We start from the raw sequence: 23,632 nt of genomic DNA on the forward strand, positions 1-23,632 counted from the left end.
TTCTCTGCTTTTTGTAAGATTTTTACACACGTCTTCTGTAAAAAACTTCAACGCTCTATTGGAAGTTTGCAGAATAAGACATAAGTAAATAAATATGTGAATAAATAAATGACTATGTACATATCACTAAAATAGGAATTTAGGAGAAGTTTTAGGCCAAGCTTTACTGGAACTGTTTATGTAACTGCAGGTAAATGTTAATGCCATTAGCTTTCAGCTTCTTCCTTGAAGAAGTGACAAAAGTTCACCCAGATGGCTTGTGAGGCAGCTCCAGTTCTTAGAAGTAAAGGTTTTGCTGCTTTTTAAAACCCTAGTACTGGGTTTTGATTGTGCTTTTAAGTTAATCACATGTTAAATCTTGTTTTCACAATATGGATCTGCAAAAGGCACCTTACCTCTCTCTATAACCTGGCATCAAGATAAGATTACTCAGTAAAGAAGTGGAAGGGATGTAGTACAGCCCTCCAACTCTCACTGACAGGTAGCTACATGCTCACATGGTTCCCACATGACGACATCAGTTACTGTGAGTGAGCATTATGTAGGTCACGTTAACTGCTGTGTCCTCCAGGCATACAGTTGGTGCTCAATAAACACTGGTTGAATAAATGTGTGAGAGATGCCTCTCCACGTCAAGTCTGGGTGCATGGAGCCGTGGGGACCCCTGGATCCAAACACTAGGGTTACCTGTGCAGGGCTTTGTGGGTTAATGATGGGGCAGCAAAGAACAGGTGAAACTTCTTTCTGTATGACAAATTATCTCTTCAACTAGGGTCTAGGTCAGCTGTGGGCAAACTACGGTCCGCGAGCCGCACCCGGCCCGTTTGAAATGAATAAAACCAAAAAAAAAAAAAAAAGACCGTACCCTTTTATGTAATGATGTTTACTTTGAATTTATATTAGTTCACACAAACACTCCATCCATGCTTTTGTTCTGGCCCTCTGGTCCAGTTTAAGAACCCATTGTGGCCCTTGAGTCAAAAAGTTTGCCCACCCCTGGTCTAGGTACATGGAAAAATTTCATACCCACTAGGTTGGCGGCTGTATTATGGGCAGTTAGCCAGTTGATATTGGGCTCATAGGCTAGGACTCATGGATAGGACTCCCTGTATATCTATTCTCAGAATTTAGTCACATCAAGAAATTCAGTCCACAAGCAAAACTAAGCTGAGGTGACAGAAGAGATACATAATGGAAGGAATGGGGTGGCTTTCCTTCTTGCAGTGGTCGAGGTGCAAAATACAGTACAAAACAGGAAGAAAATCCACATAAATGTCTCTTCCTCATGCCATCAAACAAATCATACTCATTCAACTTACTTTTTCTTACTATCCTTTCTGGCTGTCTTTTCCAAAGCCGCTCTCCTTCTTAGGTAGTCATTCTGAATTTCATTATACTTTGTAGTGTGCTCCTTGATAAGGTCCGTGGTTTTCTTGTGGTGTCTCTTAACCAGCTCTTTCATTTCCTTGTAGTGCTTCTTTTGAAGTTTTACAAACGACTTCTGTTGCTTTAGCTCTTCAATAGTCTGCGCTTCCACTTCTGCAACAAAAGAGCAGAAAAGCTAACAGACATGGAAGGACTGAAAAGACAGACGTAGAGAGGAGTAGCAACTTGTGTGTCTGATCCTAGCCAACCCGAGCTTAAGAGCAGAGCTTTGATGTCGAGCTTAAGTGGGTTTCAGGGTGGCTCCGTCACTTGCTAACTTTGTGACAAGGGTACCAAATTTCTCAAAGACTCAATTTATTCACTTGTAACTTTTTAAAAAAGTTTGGGCTCCCTAGAAACAGAGCCCAAGAGGAGCAAGCCGGTGCATGTGATTCCCCGAGGGAGGCTCTCAGGAGGAGGGGAGTGAGGGCAGCAGATGGGGAAGGGGAAGCAGTTAAAGGTGATGTGGGCTTAGATGGAGGCTGGCTCCTGCCTGACCCAACTGGGCGCTCTGGAGTATGAACTGTACCACGGAGTTGGCCTCACCTTGAGGCAAGGGGGGTCAGCATTTTGCATATTTGGGATAGTCTGTGGGGGGAGGCAGAGCCTACTAGAGCGGAAGCTTCCTTTTGGCTGAGAGCAATTTTTAAGAGCAGGGAAAGCTCTGAGCTGTTGTCAGCCATCGCTCACTGCAGCTTGAGGATGGGTCCGCCGGCGGGTAAAGGGGATCTGTGCGGGACACCAATAGCATCCACCTTAAGAATCACAAGGCTTCCCTACTTTTCAGGATTATTGTGCTGGTGAAACAGAAGAATTGCTGCCAAGCGTTTAGCGCAGTTTCTGGCAGTGTGCCTGTAGACGCTTCACTAATGATTGTTCAGGTTCTACAGCACCCTCTGCCAGGGGCACTATTCACAGTATAGACGTGGTAGGCCTGTACATTTATCAGTGTTCCAGTATAAAGCAATAAAGTGAAGGAAAGCCCATTAAGGTGATTTTCCCAGTGTCACCATTATATGGCTACATATTTTATCCACTGCTGGGAATTCATTTAATGTGAAACTTGACCTTAAGACATTCTGAATTTTATTGACATATCTGGTCAATTCTAGAAAATGCATTTAAAAATATGTTAACATTTCTGAAATTAAGATGGATCTTAGAGTCAATGGAGTATAACAGTGTGCCAGCAATTTTTATCTCAGCCATCCATGAATAGTGGGTGCCTTAACGTTGACGATGTCCGAACTGCAATGAATTGCCATCTATTTGGACCTAGATTAAGTCATAGTTCACATGTCTCCATGCTTTCTTTGATTTGAACTTTCTGCTTCTGAGAGGGGGAAAAAACATTATCATAAATATTTAGAACTGCCAAAAGATTCAGAAATAGCCTACCTATGCCACGAATAACAACAGACCTGAGTAGAAGATGAGATAGCTAGTGAATTAATGTTGAAATCAGAATACAAATTGGTGTTCCTAAATGCTGAGGTCTTTAAGCAATTGAAATATGCTTCCCTTTCTTATAACGTGTCTAGTCTCCTGACATTAGATTCCTTTGGATAAAGAGGCTAGTGCGAAAATCAGGTACATTTATTTAATGGTTTCCCTCAGGCCCAAATAGACTCATTAGGATTGCATAGTAACTTATTATATTAATAATTTATAATCCCAAGGAATTGCTGCATTTTTGATGACAGATTCAATCCCTTTTCTCTAAGAACAGTGTGCAGCACATCAGCTATGGCAAGTAGCAACAGGGTTCAAGATGTTCCAACCTGTGTTTAAAAAATTTCCAGAGAAAATACTTAAAAAAAAGTCTGTGCATGAAAGGTTATAATTTGAATATGCTCTTAAGCATACAGATAATGTTCATTTATATAAAGAGTCAAATATCACTCATCAACAAGCCATCCAGAGATAATCACTGTTAGTTTATTGTACAGACCCTTGGCCTTTCTTATATGCATTTATTTTTTAAATAACACTGGAATCATGCTCTATTTACACTTCTGTCTCAATTTGTATGTGTCAACTTGTTACCCAGGGAACTAAATCTTTAAAACATGTTTTTAAAAAGACATTGTTGCCTGACTAGCGTGGCTCAGTGGTTCAGCATCAACCTATGAACCAGGAAGTCTCGGTTCCATTACCAGTCAGGGCACATGCCCTGGTTGTAGGCTTCATCCCCACTAGGGTGTGGAGGAGGAGGTAGCTGATCAATGATTCTCTCTAATTATTGATGTTCTTATCTCTCTCTCCCTCTCCCTTCCTCTCTGAAGTAAATAAACATATATATTTAAAAAAATTCTTGAAGTAATTTTTTCTTTGAATATTTTATGTATTATTTTGGTGAAACATAAATACATGCCTAAAAATATATAAATCGTAAAGATAAAGGCCTATACACTTTCACAAAGCGAGCATACTTCAACAACCATTACTCAGAACGGCGTAAGAATATCATCAGATGCCAGAGGCCGTCTTTTTGGTTCCTGCTCCCCATCAAATATAATCCAATCTGTGTTTCCAACACCATGAGTTAGTTTTGCTTGTTTTTGAACTTTATGTAGATTCATAAAGAATGTGCTCATTCGTGTCTGGCCTCTTTTCTTCAACACAGTCCTTGTTGCATGTGTGTGTGACTGTGGTTTATTTATTCCGAGAGTTGTAGCCAGATTTAGTCTGTGATTGTAACACAAAGTGTGGATCCACCCGACTGTTTACGGACATTGGGCTATATGCAGTTTGGGGCTCTTTCTAGTAGTGCTGTTTTTGGTGAGCATTTCTGTTGTATATTAGGCCGAGTATCAAACATTTTTCAGATTTTATTAAGTATGGCTAACTGTATTAAAGAAAGCTTGTGCCAATTCCAGTCCCACTAGTTTATGAAATTAACCAAATATAAAATATTTCCCAACTGAATCACAGTCCTCCAACACTGTGTATTCTGTGGTCACCAATGGATCATAGTCTGTATTTCTAAACGATGGTTTACTGTTGTTACTTTGGGAGGATATGCCTTCCTATTAGCTGGGCCACATTTCCAGGATGAAACAATTTTTAGATTCTAAAATGGATATCTTGTGAAATTATATTATTTTTATATCAATAGGATCCTATCACCCAAGGATGGTCACTTTTCTATGATCACATCATGTAGTGTGGCCTCAACTAGGGCTGTGTATCTGTAAGTATTTTTAGAGAAGAAATATGAATAATGTTAATCTTCAGAGATGGAGGGAAGCCTTCTTTCCTCTAAATCAGCGGTTCTCAACCTGTGGGTCGCGACCACTTTGGCAGTCGGACGACCCTTTCACAGGCGTCGCCTAAGACCATCCTGCATATCAGATATTTACATTACGATTCATAACAGTAGCAACATTACAGTTACGAAGTAGCAACAAAAATAATTTTATGATTGGGTCACAACATGAGGAGCTGTATTTAAAGGGCCAGAAGGTTGAGAACCACTGCTCTAAATACTTACACTCTATAATATTCAGCTGCCTAAATCGTAAAGATAAAGGCCTATACACTTTCACAAAGTGAGCATACTTCAACAACCATTACTCAGAACAGCGTAAGAATATCATCAGATGCCAGAGGCCCTCTTTTTGGTTCCTGCTCCCCATCAAATATAATCCAATCCGTGTTTCCAACACCATGAGTTAGTTTTGCTTGTTTTTGAACTTTATGTAGATGGAATCATAAAGAATGTGCTCATTCGTGTCTGGCCTCTTTTCTTCAACAGGGGAAAGGGTGGTATTTACCTGTTAAAACACTATGAATAAGATCTTCTGTTTTGGCAGGTGCCTTTACAGAACCTGAAATAAAAAGATAAAATAAATAGGCATTTTTAACTTTTTACATTTTATTCTTCTTATAAAACAACGATTGGCCCTTGAGTCTAAATCTCTTTGTGGAGAAATTACAAATTTGGGGAGAAAATTATTCCAAAAACTTCTAAGAAATGTTCTCCTTTTGTTACTTTGAGGCAAACATAATTAAATGTGAATCTATATGTTCCATTTATAGAGAAAAAGTATATCCCTTCACTTGAAATAAAAACCAGCAACAAATTCAATTTAGGCAATGCTACTGCCACCTTTTGGCAAAATAAAGAATGACAAGTGGTCTTTTAAAAATCAAATGCTGACAAGTTGGCACTAACCATTGTTGCAGACAAGTTCTATTGGTGGATGCCAAGATCGCTGGGTAAATGTTTAAGGAGAGACAGGATAGCTGCATCATCTAAAAGTATCTCCCCCAGTATAGCTGTTAACTATGAAGGAGAAAACCATAACTTTCAGTGGAGAAAGCTGGTAGTCATCACCTTAACCAAGTGCTCCAACACCACCAGGGAGGAGACACATCAATACCAGGTTCCCCTGACATGCTGCACTGAGAAGGGCGTGACATCACCTCTGTGATGTCCTTGCCAAACATGTAGTACTTCAGCCTAATCATGAGAAAACATCAGGCTGGTCCAAATGGAGGGCTATTCTGCAACATACCTGACCAGTACTCTTCAATAGTGTCAAGGTCATGAAAGACAGGACAGACTGAGGGTCCGTCATAGGTTAAAGGAAAATAAGGAGACATGACCATTAAACACAGTGTGGGATCCTGAGTTGGAACCTGGGATCGTCATATAAAGACATTAGTGGGAAGCGGGTGAAGTTCAAACAAGGTCTGTCGATCAGTTCAGGGTGCTGAGCCAAGGTTGATTTTCTGGCCTGAGAGTCATACTATGATTCTGACAGATGTTAACATCAGAGAAGTGCAGATCATTTTTGTAATGCTGTCTGTTCCATTTTAAAAAATTATTCTGTATGTCTAATTTTTTCAAAACATGAAATCTCTCCCCCCCCCAAAAAAAAAGTCTAAATGCTCTTCTACTACCCAAAGCAAAGCACAGCTGGGGAATAGGGGAGGCCAGGGGAAGGCCAAGGGAGAAAAGGAAAAAAAGAGACACATGTAATACTCTTGGTAATACTTTAAGCAATAAAACAAAATTTAAAAAAAGCAAAGCACAAGGCTATTATCACTCACATATTTAAATGACTTATTTATATTACACAAGCACTCAAAAGTTTGTATTTGCCATATAAAAATCTTCATTTGAAAATATCACTTCTTGTTCCTGATCAAGTCGTCTTACTGTTACTGCTCTCAACAACCTTCTTGAAAGCATAGGCCCCAGTCATATCTCAGACACATTTAATATGATTTGTTCTTTTCAAAACCTCATTCTCCTCCATGAGAAATACTCCTCCCCTCCCAAATAAAGAGTCTGGGTGCATTGGTGGCATGCACTGGCATGAGGAGACATGAGGCCACACTTTCATGGAAGAAAATCCCTCTCCCTTTATTCAGTTTATTGACCAATTCAACAAAAAGTTATTAAGTACATGCTATTCCCAGGCTCTTTGCAAAGGAAACATCAAACTGAAGCCTAACCTGGGAACCCTACCATTTCCTGGGGAAACAGGACATGTGTACCACTGTAGTTGCCTAAAGCAGTCTCAGACAATACGTCAAAGTCAGCTGCATAGAAATCAAAGGATTTTCCTGAGAAGTGAGACATGAGTGTAGCTTTGGTAGGAGCACAGAAGTTGAAAGCAAGTATTTTAGGATCATAGGGGACTGTGCCAGTCTGGACATCACCCTTCCCTGGATATATGACCTTCGAGAAGCACCTTATCACCCCAGAACTGCAGTTTAGTCACCCGGACAATGGGACAATCCTAGAATCTATACTCCTAGGCAGAGTCTAAGAGTTCAATGAGATAATCCACATGAAGGGCTTAGCAGAGTGCTGGGCACCTGAGGAGCGCTCAAGGTTATTGAAAAGTAAGTTGGAGCCTTGACTTAGTGAGGAAGAGCTAAGAATGAGCTTCTAAAGCATAGCTGCTTACAAGAAGTTTGTAAAACAGCCACTTTTAACTTTATGCATTTCATTCTTCCTGTAAAACAACCTTTGGCCCTTGAGTCTAAATCTTTTGAGACTGCCAGCAGACATAACCCACCACTAAATAAAGACACCAGAAACCTGGGTGATATTTTGTTGTGGCTTCGTAAGTCATCAGCAGAGCCAGATGAGCACTTAGGTGTCTTTCTTGGCATTCACGCATTCATTCATTCATTCACTCATTATTTCATTTGTTCATTCATTCATTCATTCATTCACTCATTCATTCATTCATTCACTCATTACTTCATTCCTTTATCACACATTTCTGGATCCTTCTAAGTCCATGTGCCCTTGCTCACATGATACTGTAGGTAACTGCATCATGCTACCTCCTTTGTGGCACGAATAAACTAGAGGCTCTTTGTCAAGTTTTACAGCTCTCTTTTCTGAGGTTTTACCTGGAGCAGGTTGGCTGTGGAGGGCCTGGGAGGGAGGTTTGGGTGCCAGGGATGTAGTGTGATTTACTCCATTTTCTGCTGGAGTCGTCCCGGCTTCACTCGGAGCTTCTGACGGCGTTTCCCCAGGATCAGGCTAAAATGGTAAACATCCTTTCATTTCCCATATTTCTTACTGTTTTGTTATTACCTTCTTAAACTATTTGATAGCATTGTATTTGAGCTGAAATTAAAAAACGAAATTCCTTGTCTCACTTCAAGGAATCAGTGGAAGTCAGTTCTTGTGACTTTATTTCTCCCTAGCCTTTTTCCCAAATATTCTTTCTTGTGAGTTGAGTGAAATAAGCACAAAATCCTTTCACATAACACTGGCATTTATGACAGAAACCAAAGAACTAGAAATGTCAACTTTATCAATTTAATGGAGAGACTCGTAGGATCCAAGTAAACAAATTTCAAGAAAAGAAAGTTCAGAAGCTAGTATTTCAGTTGCACTGAATTTGACTTAGACAAGTAGAGAAAAATGTGCAAAATTAACTACAGCAGAAGTGGGCTCCTGCCCTCTAGGGGCCAACTGGAAGTATTACAACATTTTTTTCTTCACAACAAATAGACTTTTTTAAACCAAAATTTTATTTTAAAGTAATATTTATATTATTCCTATTTAAAAATTGAACAGAAGTGACTTTAAAATATTCTGTAAGTGTAATAATAAAAGGATAACTGGAAAGGCCATTTTCACAAGTTTTACAGAGGAAGAGATGCTATTTAATATGCTAACTGAGTAAGTCTACATCCTGCCCTTTGAAAATTGAATGTGATGATCAAGCAATAAAAAAATAAGCACACGATACAATAAAAGATGATATATTGTAGAAGTGTATACCTAGAACCTGCATAATTTGTTAACCAATTTTACCCCAATAAATTCACTAAAATCAAAACAAAACTTTACAGCACTATAGAACACTAAAATGTACGGAACTTAACTGAGTGGTTAGTATGGTAAGTAAAGGGTCTTGCAAATACCAAATGTGTGACTGAGTTGTTGGAGATGCTGGGTCATGCTGTCCTTGCCGAAGACATCTAAAAACTGTAGTCCCTCCATGTAGTGGTTAGGATAACAGCATCTATCTCTATTTGGACATCAGATGCGTAAGGGGCAAGGCCACCAGTTTTTCTGGGTTTCATCATGCAAAAGTCTAGTCTATTGGAATAAGTGTGAGAAGTGAGTGTGGCTTTGTCTTTTCCTCAAGAAAGAGCTTCTTCAAAGACATATATAATTTGTACCTTCAATTTCTATTAGCTGAATAAAATAAGATAATGTATCTGCCCCAAATTTCTAAGAGATTTGGTTCATTTCTAAAAACTATATCCTGATACATTCATTCTGAAGTGTTTAGGGATGAAATATGCCAGTATTTGCAACCTTCTTTGAAATGCATCAATATAAAATGAAATAGTCCTAGCCAATTTGGCTCAGTGGATAGAGTGTGGGCCAGACAACTGAAGGATCTCAGGTTTGATTTCAGTCAAGGGCAATACCTAGGTTGCAGACTCAATCGCTGGTCCGGGTCAGGGAACATGTGGGAGGCAACCAATCGATATATCTCTTTCACATGGATGTTTCTCACTCTCTATCTCTCCCCCTCCCTTCCACTCTCTCTAAAAATCAATGGAAGAAAAATATCCTTGGGTGAGGATTAACAACAACAACAACAACAAAAACCCATGAAATAATGAGTGGCTAGAGGGATGGATAGATGAATATATATGTGATAAACAAATGCATTTAAATTTTAAGTATAGAATCCAGACAATTGCTATTTGATGTTCAGTATACAATTCTTTCCATGTTTGTGTATGTTTGAACATTTTCCTAATAAAATATAGCACAACTTTTATGTTTTGAAGCCTATCAGGAGGAGTTAGAAGAAAAAGAAAGCTTTAAGCAGATAAACAAATCCATCTCTTGACTTCAGCATTTGAAGCTTCTTGATTTACCAGGTAAAATGATTCTGGCTTTTATTGCAATTAGTACCCAGCATGTTCCTCCAGCGGTAACTGGAGCCAGTTGGGACATGAAGCCAACTGATTCTTTACACAGCATGAGCCATGTCATAATATAAAGAAACAATCAACATTCACACGGTCTCACTGTGTTGAAACATTAGTGATAGTTGTAGTTTATATAAATATGTGTTAATTTGTATTAATGTCAGTCTCTCCCTCCAGACTGTAAGGTCTATGAGAACATCCAATTTTTCTTCTAATATATGTTCATAGTGCCCAGCATGGTGACTGACACTCAGTTGTATTAAAAAAATTGTATTGAATAAATAAGTGAATTAATAAATACACATTTTCCTGCTCACATGTAATCAATAGATATATTGTTAATGACAAAATCCTGTAACTAAAAACCATCTAAATGTGATGTTAAAATAAGAAAAATTTTTTCTTTAAATAAATGAATCAATGAATGAAAAATAAAGATACTGCTTTACTCATAATTGCAGTTGTTAATTTAGGAGGAGATTAAAGATTAAAGGCCATAGCTCTGCTGAACATTTCATATGTCTTATATATGTTTCTGTTCTAGCCAACTTTAATTTATTAGAAATACTGTTATGGTTTCCAAAGAATTCAGCAGAAATAAACTATTGGCACTTAGGCAGAAGTTATGGATTCCTTCAAAGAGAACGGAGACCAACACCGCCTTTTGCATTCATCTCGTGAGAATGAATGTTTCATAGTAAGCCAAAACATTTGGCAAATACTTGTTAGAGATGCAATTCTTGGGTCTACCCCAGACCTACTGAATAGGAAACTGAAGGTGAGGCCCAGCAATCTGTGCTTTAAGAAGTCGTCCAGGTGATTCTGCTACATTATAAAGTCTGAAAACCTTGCTACTCAAAATATGCTCCACAGAACAGCAGCATCGCCATCACCTGGAAGCTTGTTGGAAATGCAGAATTGTGTGCTCTGCTCCAGACCTAATATATCTGCATCTGCAGTGTAACAAGATCCCCAGTTTAAAATTTGAGAAGTCCTGGTCTAAAGCAGAGTGGAAAACTTTGTCCTTGAGAATCACACTTTTATAATCTCTATGTCATTGTGCACAGCGTGGATGACAACATTCAAGTGTCTGCACTCATCGCTGTTTTAGACAGAGGAACCGGAAGCCACTCTTGAGAGTCGATTGAAATTTTAAAAATGGAGACTGTATATTTGTTCTGATGGGGGTCCAGATTTATCCAGGGCATCCAATGAAAGTGCCTTGTAATCTCCAAAGCCACACAGAAATGAAAGGGACAGTGTTGTTATCTAAAGGCCAGGTCCTAAAAGGCCAACTCTCTCTTCCTACTTTATTGGATGCTTTCAAGTTCAGGGGCTGGGAGAAGCTATTGTGTCTATAAATTAGTATTTAGCTACATTATTATTGGAGGAGGAAGATTTTCATTTAAGGAGAAAAAAAATGACCAATAAACCTCATCTTTGATTTTATCACCAAGTTCTTGAACCATGGACGAGACTCAGCTTATTTGCTGGAAAAATTAAATGGCCACCAAGGCCTTCCTGAGTTCATTGCTGTGCCCTTCTGAGGTTATCGCCTTGGATTTTTGCTTTTGGGTTATTTTACTGGTGAAATTTACACCAGACCGTAGGACCTTTTCTTTTCAAATAATCAAATTCCTTCGAAGGTATCCCCAAGGTGCCATACACTGAATTAGGAAATAAACTATAAGCTCACTGATAAGAACAACTTTTTAAGTCTGACAACTTAAAAACTAGGCCTCTTAAAATAAATGAAATGTTAGGATTATCAAACAACTCTCCCTTTCCAGTACAAAAATGTGGAGCTCACTCACACGCCTGCACTGCTATCATACACACAGACAATAGAGGGAGCTCCCGAGAACAGAAATGTTGGCCTTGAGGGCTGAGTAAGGTTGGGATGTCAGGTACAGGCATACCTCAATTTTTACCTTTGCTTTACTATGTTTCACAGATGTGTTTTTTTTACAAACTGAAGGCAAGATCTTTTGCCAGCAAAAAAAAATTATGACCTGCTTTACTGCGATACTCACTTTGTGGTGGTCTGGAACCAACACAACATATCTCCGAGGAATGCCTGTACTCTGTCTTAGACCGTAACTTCCCCCAAGGGTGGAAATGGATGCTTGGTGACTGAATGTAGCCTTTGTAACTTGGAAGTTTGGAGTTGGGAGATATGTGTGTGTATTTTGGCCAACAGCCAGTGTATAATCTGATCAAATAGAATCTGTATACAGAAACCTAATTTATTGAAAAACTAGTTTTTATAATATCCAGTGACTTAAAGGGGGGAAATCTTGACATTTGATTCAACAAAAAGTTCAGTTCAAAAGATATTACTATCAAAGGTAAAGGTCTTGTAGTCTGTGCTCAGTCATCCAGGTAACCTGCTGCAGGGACAGGAAGTGAATGAAGGGTTAGTCCTTACTGAAGGTTACTAGAAAGCTGGTTTTGTTACTGAGGTGCATGGTGCAATGTGGTGCAGTACAGACCTTTGCTACTTTGTACAGAGTGCTCTGGAACAGCATTCTCCCATCGCCTGGGCCTGTTAGTTTCAGAGCCCCAGGCCCCACTCCAGACCCAATGAGTAAGGATCAGCATTTTATCATTAAACTTCGAGAAGTGGCGGTATAGAACATGAGTTCTGGAGCCAGATTGCTTAGATTTCAATCCCGACTCTGCTCCTTACCAGCTGTGTGGCCCTGGGTGATAAAGTTAACCTCTCACTGCCTCACTTTCCCCATCTGTTAAATGGGAATAGTAGTACTTAAGACACATGGATTTTTAAAGACTTAACTATGTTGTGACATTAAAGGGCTTAGAACAGTACCAGAAACATAGGAAGCTCTCAGTAAATATTTACTTTTATTCTCCACATCTGGACATGTTTTAGCAAATATTGCATTTGGAAATTACTACCAAATAATATTTTGTAATAGATACACTGGATAGTGACTTTTGTCTCTTTACAGGCATATTTAAACAATAAAATTTAAAAAGTGTTACTGATGTCTCATTAGGCATCTCTATAACCATGCTAAAGTATTAGGGCTGTGAAACATTTTTAGAAATTAAAAAAATCTTGGTAAAAAGCAAATGTACCTAGAAAGCATGCTAGCAGGATATGCAACAAAAATTTTAACAGTATCTGCAAAATTTCTGGGCCTTCTGTGTCTTTTGTTTATCATTTTTAAATGATTTTTTATTTAGAGAAATAGCTAAACATGTTATAAAGCTTTTGTTATTCAGATTAGGCAACTTTCTACAACTTTACTAACCCACTACCCTGAATAACAACTTTAATCTCTATTATTCCTTAACTTCCAACATACATATGTTGAATTTATATATATATGTGTGTGTGTGTATGTGTGTGTGTATGTGTGTGTATGTGTGTGTATGTATGTGTGTATGTGTGTGTATATATGTGTGTATGTGTGTGTATGTATATGTGTGTATGTGTATGTGTGTATGTGTATGTGTGTGTGTATGTGTATGTGTGTATGTGTGTGTATGTGTGTATGTGTGTGTATGTATGTGTATGTATGTATGTGTGTGTATACACACACACACACATACACACACACTAGAGGCCCGATGCACAAAAATTCATGCAAGACTAGGCCTTCCTTCCCCTGGCTGCCGGCACTGGCTTCCCTCCGGCACCCGGGACCTGGGCTGCTTCCCTCCTCTGGCTGCCTGCAGGCACCTGGGACATGGCTGGCTTCCCTCTGGCCCCGGCTTCATCAGGAAGGACATCTGGAATGACGTCCAGAAGACATTTGGTCTAATTAGCATACTACCCTTTTATTATTATAGGTATTTTTTCACATGATATGAAATAACTATCTATTGTCCAAAGCATGGAGGAATTTCCAATTTTCCTAGTTATTTGGCTTGCAAATTGCTCTATGAAGATAACTGATTAGACTATTACAAATGTGGGAATATTTTGCAGTGCAATGAAGTCTTTAATTTTCAAATAGATATGACCTTTATAGGTACAAGTTAAAAGGATTCTACTAAAAACGTCTTCGCTGCTAAAATAGTGTCTCCAGTGCCTGCCATGTCCTAGATAAAACTTTCTTCTGAGAAATCCACAGCCCCTCACGTTCAGCGGCCTCATTCAAAGGACTGTGCGTTACTGCAAGGCAAGATGAAGGGCACTGGTGCTCCGAGGTGGGAAATGACTTTTCTTTCCTACTGTTCCATGGCAAGGGCAAATGACTTTTTTCTTGAATTTCAAAAATGACGGCAATTATGGGTTTAGACATTCCAAAGGAAAAATTTGTATTTTTTTTTCTGTTAAACCATATGGAATCTATCTGATTCAATGTCTTTAAATTATTTCTAAAACTGAAAATGTCCAAGTTTTCTCTAAGTTTAACCAACATTATACATTTATTGAAAATCCTTTCTGATCACCATTTTTTTTTAGAGGAGAAACAAAAATAAAGTTGACCTAAACTTCTACTGCATTTTTATATCCAGGGCTGTTTTATTTTCCCCAAATAGCTTTTTGGCAGGCGATGTCTTGCAAAGATAAGGCTTTGAAAGGACAGCAACGTGAAAGGACCCCTGCAATCTCCAGGGCCCCAGGTCTCCATTCCTTAGTGACATTTCCTTGCAATTGGGGGGAGAGGGGGGGTTAAGAGATCAACAGAAGGACTTGTATGTATGCATATGCATATAAGCATAACCAATGGACACAAGACACTGCGGGAGGTGGGGTGGGTGTGAGGGTGTGTGTGTGTGTGTGTGTGTGTGTGTGTGTGTGTGTGTGTGTGTGTGGTGGGGGGGCGGGGGTTAGGGGAGGCCGGGGGGAGGTCAATGGAGACAAAAGGACACATATGTACTACTATTTGTAATACTTTAAACAATAAAATAAAATTTAAAAATATATAAAAAATAAAAAGAAAGAAAAATAGAGAAAGGGTCGCTCAGAGGCACCATCAGCAAAATGTCCCGTTATGAGACCTTTACCCCAAATGCTGCACTACCTACGCGGAAGAGGCTGGTGTCGTGAAAGGTTCTCCTCAAGGGAGAGCTTACTCCTTGGAGAACCTGGCTAACACAGAGGTAGCAGTTGATGATATAAAAAGTCTTGTTTCTAAATAGTGACAAAACGTGTACTTTCACTTGAAAATGCTTCATTCCAACTTCTATTTCTTAGAAAATAAAATATATTTAATTGAGTGAGGAGACTCCTGTTTTCTAATCAGAGAAGGATGCTATGAATAGTAATTGACTTATATCTATATTAACTGTACTTGCCTTGAATTAAATTTTATTAAGCATGGTAGTAAGCACAAGAAGGTAGGAGAGAAAAGTTTTAGAGCTTCTGGTGGATTTCTAAGGACAGCTTCTAATTTCATACTGGTGTATAGATGAGCAAAGCAAGACATTCTGTAGTTTTAATCTTTTCAAAGGCTATTGGAAAGAAAAATAACACACTCTTATCTCTGAAGAAACACCCAGATTAAAGATGTAACTATTGGCAAACATTTAAATTCTAGTTCCCAAGCAAAACTTTCAATTTATAATTTAATGATAAACAGAAGCTATTTAGCCTCGCTGGGTTCTCTATAAGCAGAACTGCACACAGGGGATCTTGAGTAAATGATTTATTGAGAGTATGTGCTCAGGAGAAAATTGTCAGGAAGTGAGGAAGGCAGGGTAAACAGGGAGAGAAGATAAGTTAAAATGTGGTCTCAGCCTTAGCCTGATCCAACAAAGGTGTGTGTGGGGGGGGAGGGGAGGGGGGGAGGGGGGGCGGGGGGCAGTTTGTGAGTGTGAATTGCAACACAGAAGTTGCCCACTCAATAGCAAGGCACCTGAGTTATTCTCCAGGATCTTTCAGTCTCTGGGCAGGGACCACTCTATTCCAGGAATAACTTTCCAGGAATCTCCAGAGAAGGTGGCTCCCATCAGCCCAGGCCAGTCCTCTGGAGAAGCCTGGAGCTGTGCGGGTTTGCCGCCCACAGCTGCAGCAGCCCTGCAAAGGAGATGTGGGCAGGCCACCAACAGCATCTGCTTGGAGCTTGCAAAGACACCTTCTTCAATGGGCCTGTATAGCAGTGATTGCTTACACCAAACCCTCAAAATCCAAGCAGGGGCCTCAGGTGTTTTTTTGTTTGCTTGTTTGTTACTAGGTTTCCCTCTGCAAATGGTAAGCCTAGATGTCAGAGGCTCAAGCAACTTGGAAGTATATTCATGTCTGCCATTAGGCATAATTTCCTGACAGTATAAAGTTTCCCTACAACCGCATTTATTGCATACTACATACAGCATTATTTATGAAACTTCCCAGTCTAACCTGAAATTTCATCCCAGAGGATGATGTATCTATTGGTCCTGCAGTGTAAATGAGAGACTGGAAAATCTTACTCGTATGTGAAATATTTTCCTTTCATTTCATTTTTCTTATGTTCAGTTAACTCAACATCTTATATTTAAAATTTCTGAAATTCTATACAAAACCAAGGAAATAATCATAAATGGGCTAAAAATTTACATGATAGTCATGGAAAATCTGTTTAGAATAGAGAAGCATTCCAAATACCCAATAAGAGGGGAATGGAAGTATAAATCATGGTATAGTTACATGATAGAAGACCACGAAGTTACTAAAAGTCATACCATAGAATATTTAATAACATGGAAATATTTGCATTAAATGAAAATAAAACACGGATTGTGAGTACTATCCCATTTTATGAAGGAGTATAATTGTACATAAAAACTAGCTATATGGGATCCCATATTTAGTGCTACCACTGGGTGGCTTGGACATTTGAATTATAGGTGACATCTTTCAGACTTTCTTTTCTCCTTTTTATTTTTAATTTTTTCTATGATAAACCTATGCTTCCTTTAGAATAAGAAAAGGGCTACTTAATAGATAATATCAACTTAAGTGGATTTGCTATTAGTTATAGTTATCTAAACAGTTTTCAAGGTTTCCCCCCACACACATAGTTATCCATTTTTCTTATTTTTTCCCCCCTGAATTTATTATCCGACAATTCAAATAAAATATGAAAATTGCTATTTTTATCACTATTTTTAATATTGGGGCTATCTCCAATAATCATTAAATAATATTTCACTTTTTTAAAAAACAAAAGATCTCCAGTCTACATAGAGGCTTGATATTTTTAAACTTCACTTCTAATATTTCTAAACCCTTCCTTAATTATTCTTTACATGGTGATATGTAACTTAGAATAATATACCAACTGCTTTAGGATTACATATTTTAACACATAAATATACGATGTAATAATAATAGCAAACACCTTATGGCCCATATTACACACCAGGTATTGTTTTAAGTACCTTATGCATTGTAATAAATCACAAAAGCACTTTGAAAATCCTGTACTTTAAATTGAAGACAAAAGAAAGTACTAAATGACTTGATAATCATCTTCTATTATAAGTGCCTTAATCATCTTTAATTAACATGAAATCATCTAGAAATTTTCATATGAAGCAGCAAGATGTGTACTGTTTCATGGGTCACAAAATAAGACACTGGTGGTAGCCACAGGATACGAGAAGAGAATGAAATATGAAAAATTCAGTTAATCATCTGGTTGTTTTGTGAGATGATGATGAACTCCATAAAGATGTTTTCCCAATGTGCCGATTTCTTCTCCTGAGGTGTGGTGTTACATAGGTAAAGCCAGCAATGAGGTGTGGAAATCACCCTTAATGTCATGCATAAGATTAGCACTCCCTCTCACCTTTACTTCTTCTTCATCTTCCAGTGTCAAAGCAGCCAGTTGCTTAGCTCTCTGCTCCATCAGATTCACATATCGAATTGGATTTGACAAAGCTTCAATCACATCTAAATAGGGAAGAGATGTTTTAGATGAAAGATCTTGGAAGTATTGATTATCCACCATCCATCCATGCACCCATCTATCCATCTACTCATCCATCCATCTACCAATTCATCATTCATTTTCCATTCTTCCATCTACCAGTGTAACTACCCACTCATTCATCCAACATTTTAAAAATAAACAAGAGTTAAGACCCTTTGCTGAAACTCCAGAAAGAGAGCCAAACACGACAGGCTCCAAATCGGGATGTCTCAATGCTCCATATTATTCAGTTTAATTTCAAGGGTTCCATTCATTCCAGGGACCTGAGTTTGGCCCAAATGATATTTCATAAGTGGAGACATTTCACATAAAAAGCCTGTTTTCCAGATGGTTGAAACAACCAAAAGTTTTGGCAATATGTGTCTAGCTGGAGTTGAATGTGTCTGCCATCTTTGGGCAGGGCACATGCTTCAAGTTTGCCATAGTCTTCTTACTTTTTTAATCCTCAAATGATGATATTTTTTCCCCCATTGATTTTTAGAGACAGTGGAAGGGAGGGGGAGAGACACAGAGAGGGAAACATCAATGTGAGAGAGACACATCAATTGGTTGCCTCCCGCATGCACCCCGACCAGGGTGGGGATCCAGCCTGCAATGGAGGTATGTGCCCTTGACAGGAATGGAACCCCCAGCCCTTCAGTCTGTGGGCCAATGCTCTAACCACTGAGAAAAACCAGCTAGGGCATACCACAGTCTTTACTACTCCTTAGTATATTATACCCAGGCCACTTAGCACTGTATTTAAACTTATAATCCCTTGTTGACATCATAAGTTAACTTCTCTAAACTTAGGGTTCCACGCATTAAAAGAATCAGGGTTCTAAAACTGGAAAGGCAAAAATAATTACGCAGATCTGTACAGACTGCTGTAGTACCAGGCAGCATGGGTTAGAAAGTGTTGGGCCCATGAGAGTACTACTACCAGTGGATAAACAGGCTCAATAGTTTACTGGAACTTGAAGTAAATTAAATTAACCCTTGCTCATAAAGGCTTGAGCAATTTACTTTCTGGACATAAATATAAAATAGAGGTGACTCTGAGGCCAGGACCTCCTTTCTTTGTTTCCACAAAAATACGGATGAGCCACTTGAGTAGGCTGTTTACCTGCATAGGTGTCTGGAACATAGTCTTTCACCTCTATGTAGACAAAGACAGCTGGCAGCATCAGAGGCTGGTTCCTCTCATTCCTCAGGCAGATGTAGTGATAGCCTGGAGGGCGACAATAATACTGTTCATCACATATTTTCTTCACAATGTTCGTTAGCACACAGGAACATCTATGTGATAGAAGTGTTATTTTAGGGGACTTTGGATGACAAACAGGGCACTTTTCTCACTTTAATTGCATGGTTTTAAGTGAGAAAGCATTATTTTCCTCAACAGATGGAAAAACAATGTTGATTTTGATTTTTTTTTCTTTCCAACCACATTTTTCCCCCAAAGAAGAGAATTCAGTGGCATTTGTCATAGATTAAATTACTGCCCCAAATTTGTCCCTCGTCCATGATTCCTTCACTTGGGGTTTTATCATATGCTCTTCTTTGGACAATGGGACCTCAGTGATGTGGTGCAAGCAGAGGCTTGCAATGCACTTGTATCGTCCGGCTTGCCTTTATGCATTCCAGTGGTACCCTGAGAAATCCTACTGTGTGTACGCTGCTCCTTCAGCCTGGGCCCCTGTATGAGCACACGTGAAATAGTCCTAACCAGCCCACAGCCCGGACCACAGTTACATGACTGAGCCCAGCAAACCCTGACAACCCACAGACTGGTGCGTATGAAGATAAATATTTATAAACCATTGAGTTTTCAGGTAGTCTGTTATGCACAATTATTGTGGCAAGAGTTGATTCATACATCATAGCATGTCACAAACACATGAAGCTGCCAGATTGAAATAGTCTTAGAGACCTTGTTGTAGAACAAAACACCAAAGCAGCAAACAGCTTCCTATATCATTTTTTAATAATCATGTACGACAGGGATGATTTTCTTTACAACTTTGGTATAAAGCTTCTCACCACACCATCCATACCTGGCCGAATTGCTTGTACTGGCAAGATCCGGTGACCAATAAATTTTCCTCCTTCTTCATAAGCTGCTATCCTCAGACAGGCGAGTGAAGGAAGAACCACCTTCAGAGACATTAAGGACACACGTGGTTAAAAGAAGGAGCAACTCCAGAAAACAGAAAAGAATTAGAAAGATATTATTCATATGGGTCCTGCTTTTCCAGATCCAACTAGAAGATTCTACTTAGCAAGCTGATAAAAACTTAAGTTGTTGCTCTACAATTTAGATTTTCAAAAGGAGAAGGGGTATCAGAGATACTACTTTATGTTTTATCACTGTGTCCTAACTAGGAATTTGTTCAACACACAGGCCATCTGCTTTTAACATGAACATTCTCAGCATGGAAATGACAAAAGTTACATGTTTAAATCCAAAGAGTTAGTGGTCTTATCATTATTTGAGTATTTACTACTGTATTTTCAAAGCAAACCAATTGTATATTTTCAAAACAAAACCAAAAAAATAGCTTTCAGAATAGTTTTCAAAATGAGATTGCTTTATAAATTTGTAAATTCCCAACTGAGGCACCAGAAAAATTGCTCATTTTCTCCCTCAATGTAATACATGCAGAGTACACAGTTATATCCCATGTCGAGATCATTAGGCCAATGCATCCTTAAAAAATGTATTTTTGCCAGCAAGAGCAAACTAATGTCTATTGACTATTTTCAATGTGCTGAAATTTTCTAAATGCTTTCAGTGTGGTAGGGGATATTTATACTAACTCTATGAAGTAGACACTATTACTAGACCTAATTAACATAAGAAATGATGGGGCACAGAGTCCTTTAATATAGACATTCTCTTTGCAGAAGACTTCCTTTGTGGATATTTTGGCCAGATAAAAGCAAAGGGTATGGTAAGAAAGCCTATGCTACTTTCTATTGGACTTACTGTCATCCTTTGTGTGATAAACATGAAGATTTGTTTTTTGGTGAAGGCAGAGAGAAGGCCCAGGTGAATGTAAAAGGCTTTAACTCTATCAGACAGAACCCTGACAAGATCAAATGACCAGCTGCAGTGGCTAGAGAGTCTAGGGAATTTAATTAATATCCTATATAATAAAAGGCTAATATGCAAATAGACCAAATAGCAGAACGACCGGTTGCTATGACATGCACTGACCACCAGGGGGCAGACACTCAACACAGGAGCTGCCCCTGATGGTCAGTGCGCTCCCACAGGGGGAGTGTCACTCAGCCAGAAGCCGGGCTCATGGCTGGCAAGCGCAGCAGTGGTGGCGGGAGCCTCTCATGCCTCTGCTGATGTCTGACTGCCGGCTTAGGCCCGCTCCCCTAAGGGCCTAAGACATCTGTTGGACATCTCCTGAGGGCTCCTGGACTGCAAGAGGGTGCAGGCTGGGCTGAGGGACCCCTCTGAGTGCACAAATTTCGTGCACTGGGGCCTCTAGTTCTTTTATAAAGAAGTATGATCTGCCTTTCTCTCAACTATCATATTATTCCTTATTTCCCCCCTCTACTTCATTTGAGTCATAATGAAAGTATATCACTTACCACTGTATTATGAGAGAATGTGAATTAGATGTATATGTTATTCTGGCCTTCCAAATGAGGTATGCTAAAATTAACTGATTTACAATACAGCTCTGAAACCCGGAACAAGTGATTCACAGAGATCTTGACTCGTTTTCAAGATAGCTTTCAAAATGCCATTGCTTTATTACTGTGTAAGTTCCCCAATTAAGCCACAAAAATATTCTTCTTTTCATTTTTTTCTCAGTGTAAAACACCTAGAGTGTGCAGTTCCATATCATGCCAAGGACACAAGACCAACCTTTTTGAACACAATGGGTTCTTCCTCCCAAACGGGATTTACAGCATTTCCTTGGGATGTCTTGGTCTTAAATGCTTTCCTCCTCGTGTCCACAGGCAAACCAAACATATCCACTTCCACATAAGTCCCGACTTTCTTATCAGAAAGAAACTGACCCGAAATAATCTAGAAAACAATAAAAAAGTAACTTCATTAATGAATAACAATGATAAAAGAAAATGTTTCAGGGAGGTACAAATGCTGATGGTGAATGTTGAATGATAAATAGAAGCAAGAGTACAAATATAATTCCTCTTTTGGCTAAAGAATTAGTGGGGCACTATTGAAAATGCTGGGGTTAGCGGAGTCCATAAGACAAAGTTGTATAGGAGGAAATAAATGAACAAAAGTTTGAGGAAATGTTTGTCTTATGTACTTAAGATACATATATTAAATGGAAGACTGGTCTTCAGAGGCAACTGAATATTAAGATTTTCCTAATACTTAAAAATATTACAAGAGGAAACTTCTCATTTTAGCATAATTGTCAATGAAACTAAAAGGTAATTTAAGATTACAAATTTAAAACCGAACATAGTAGAAACTAGCATTTAAAAAAATTTCCTGTTGTTCGTGAAATTTAACTTGAGTGTTTTTAATCCCATGGTATACCAATTCTCAAAGTTGTTACACTTTAAATAAAAAGTCACAATGATGATTGAAAAGACAAAAACAACAAATATCGACTTTAAACCATTAAACCCAGTTCATTATTCCTTCTAACCTCATCTGCTTAGCCATCCACACAATTATGGGTATCCTCTGCCTAGCTGTAAAATGATCAGATACTGTAGAGTTAAAAGAGATTTCTAAATCACATAGTCATAAAATGTCTCTCACATCTGCCTCTTCTCACCCAATTTTTAAAACCCGAGTGATTCTTCAGGTATCATAAACGTGTCTTTTAAAAAAAAAATTATCTGTATTGTTGAATATTACTGATATCCCGTTTTTCCTTTCACTGACCCCTCCTCCCTCCTCTCCCCCCCCCCAGGCCTTCACAGCACTATTGTCTTCTGCTTTAACACCTGAGGGGAGCAGAGGCAAGCAAGTGCTGACAGAACAAACCTGGCAAGTCTGAGTTGCCTGGTTGACAAGCTGCCTGCTAGCCAAGACCTTCCTGAGCTCAAGTCAGTGAAAGGGGACAAAATTTCCAAGACTATGACTGAGTCAGAAACCAAACACAATGGTGACTTGAGAATGGCCATCAGTGGCCAAGAGAGGCCCAAGTCGGCTACATGCTGCTGTAGTAAAAAATTCCAAACAAGTTAGGTAGAAAGTCATGAGGAAGAGGCTGTCTGAATTTCCCCTCAATGCTCTTGTGAACTTATGATGACTGATGAAAGCAGAAGTCCTTAACTCAGTGGCGCTACTCTCACATTCTCATCAATGAAAGACAATGGCCAAAACCATTTGAGTGCACAAGTCCATTCTGGCACTATGAAGTCGATGTCAGAGATCAAAACACCAGCACCACTGGACAGATGTGAGCTCATCTTGGTTCTAGCTGCAGGTTAAAAGCAGGACTCCAATGCAGCACGGCCATCCATTCACAGGATACTGACAGCTCCAGAACAGGGTCACCATTCTGGACTCGGGCAGCAGTACATTTTCCTACGACTCAACTGTTTCCCCTCAACTTACTTTCCTGTCTCTATGCCATTGTTTTATAGTTGTTTGCATTGTCACAGAAGAATTTTCAAGAAAAAAATAAATGAACAAGCCAACATGTACAAAACAAGGTGAATCAGCAAAGAAAATATTATTAGTTTGACCCAACTATAACAAATGACAAAGATTCTAAAAATACTATTTTATCAGTCATGCTTAAGAGTTTATTTTAATCAAATGACAGGAATTACACATCCTTTGCTGAAAACAATTTCCTAAAAATATATATAATCTTGAAGCTCTAATTCTGCCAACTCCGCTCTTCAGATATATGCTGTGAAATAATTTCAAAGGATATAATTGC

General features: G+C 38.9%; 1 protein-coding gene across 2 annotated transcripts in view; it reads right to left on the bottom strand.

Annotated features, from left to right (window-relative positions):
* PLCB1 (phospholipase C beta 1) overlaps positions 1-23,632 on the bottom strand; it is a 624,828-nt gene that overhangs the window by 90,112 nt on the left and 511,084 nt on the right. For both annotated transcript variants that reach the window (XM_081097387.1, XM_081097386.1), the window contains exons 20-26: positions 21,619-21,783; positions 19,787-19,886; positions 18,856-18,960; positions 17,607-17,710; positions 7,804-7,936; positions 5,202-5,255; positions 1,320-1,539 (exon numbers count right to left, since the gene is read on the bottom strand). In XM_081097387.1, the coding sequence (XP_080953513.1) occupies positions 1,320-1,539; positions 5,202-5,255; positions 7,804-7,936; positions 17,607-17,710; positions 18,856-18,960; positions 19,787-19,886; positions 21,619-21,783 (881 nt within the window). The remainder of the gene's footprint in view (positions 1-1,319; positions 1,540-5,201; positions 5,256-7,803; positions 7,937-17,606; positions 17,711-18,855; positions 18,961-19,786; positions 19,887-21,618; positions 21,784-23,632) is intronic.

The sequence above is a fragment of the Myotis nattereri genome (assembly GCF_964212035.1).
Source record: "Myotis nattereri genome assembly, chromosome: 8".
Classification (NCBI taxonomy): domain Eukaryota; kingdom Metazoa; phylum Chordata; class Mammalia; order Chiroptera; family Vespertilionidae; genus Myotis; species Myotis nattereri.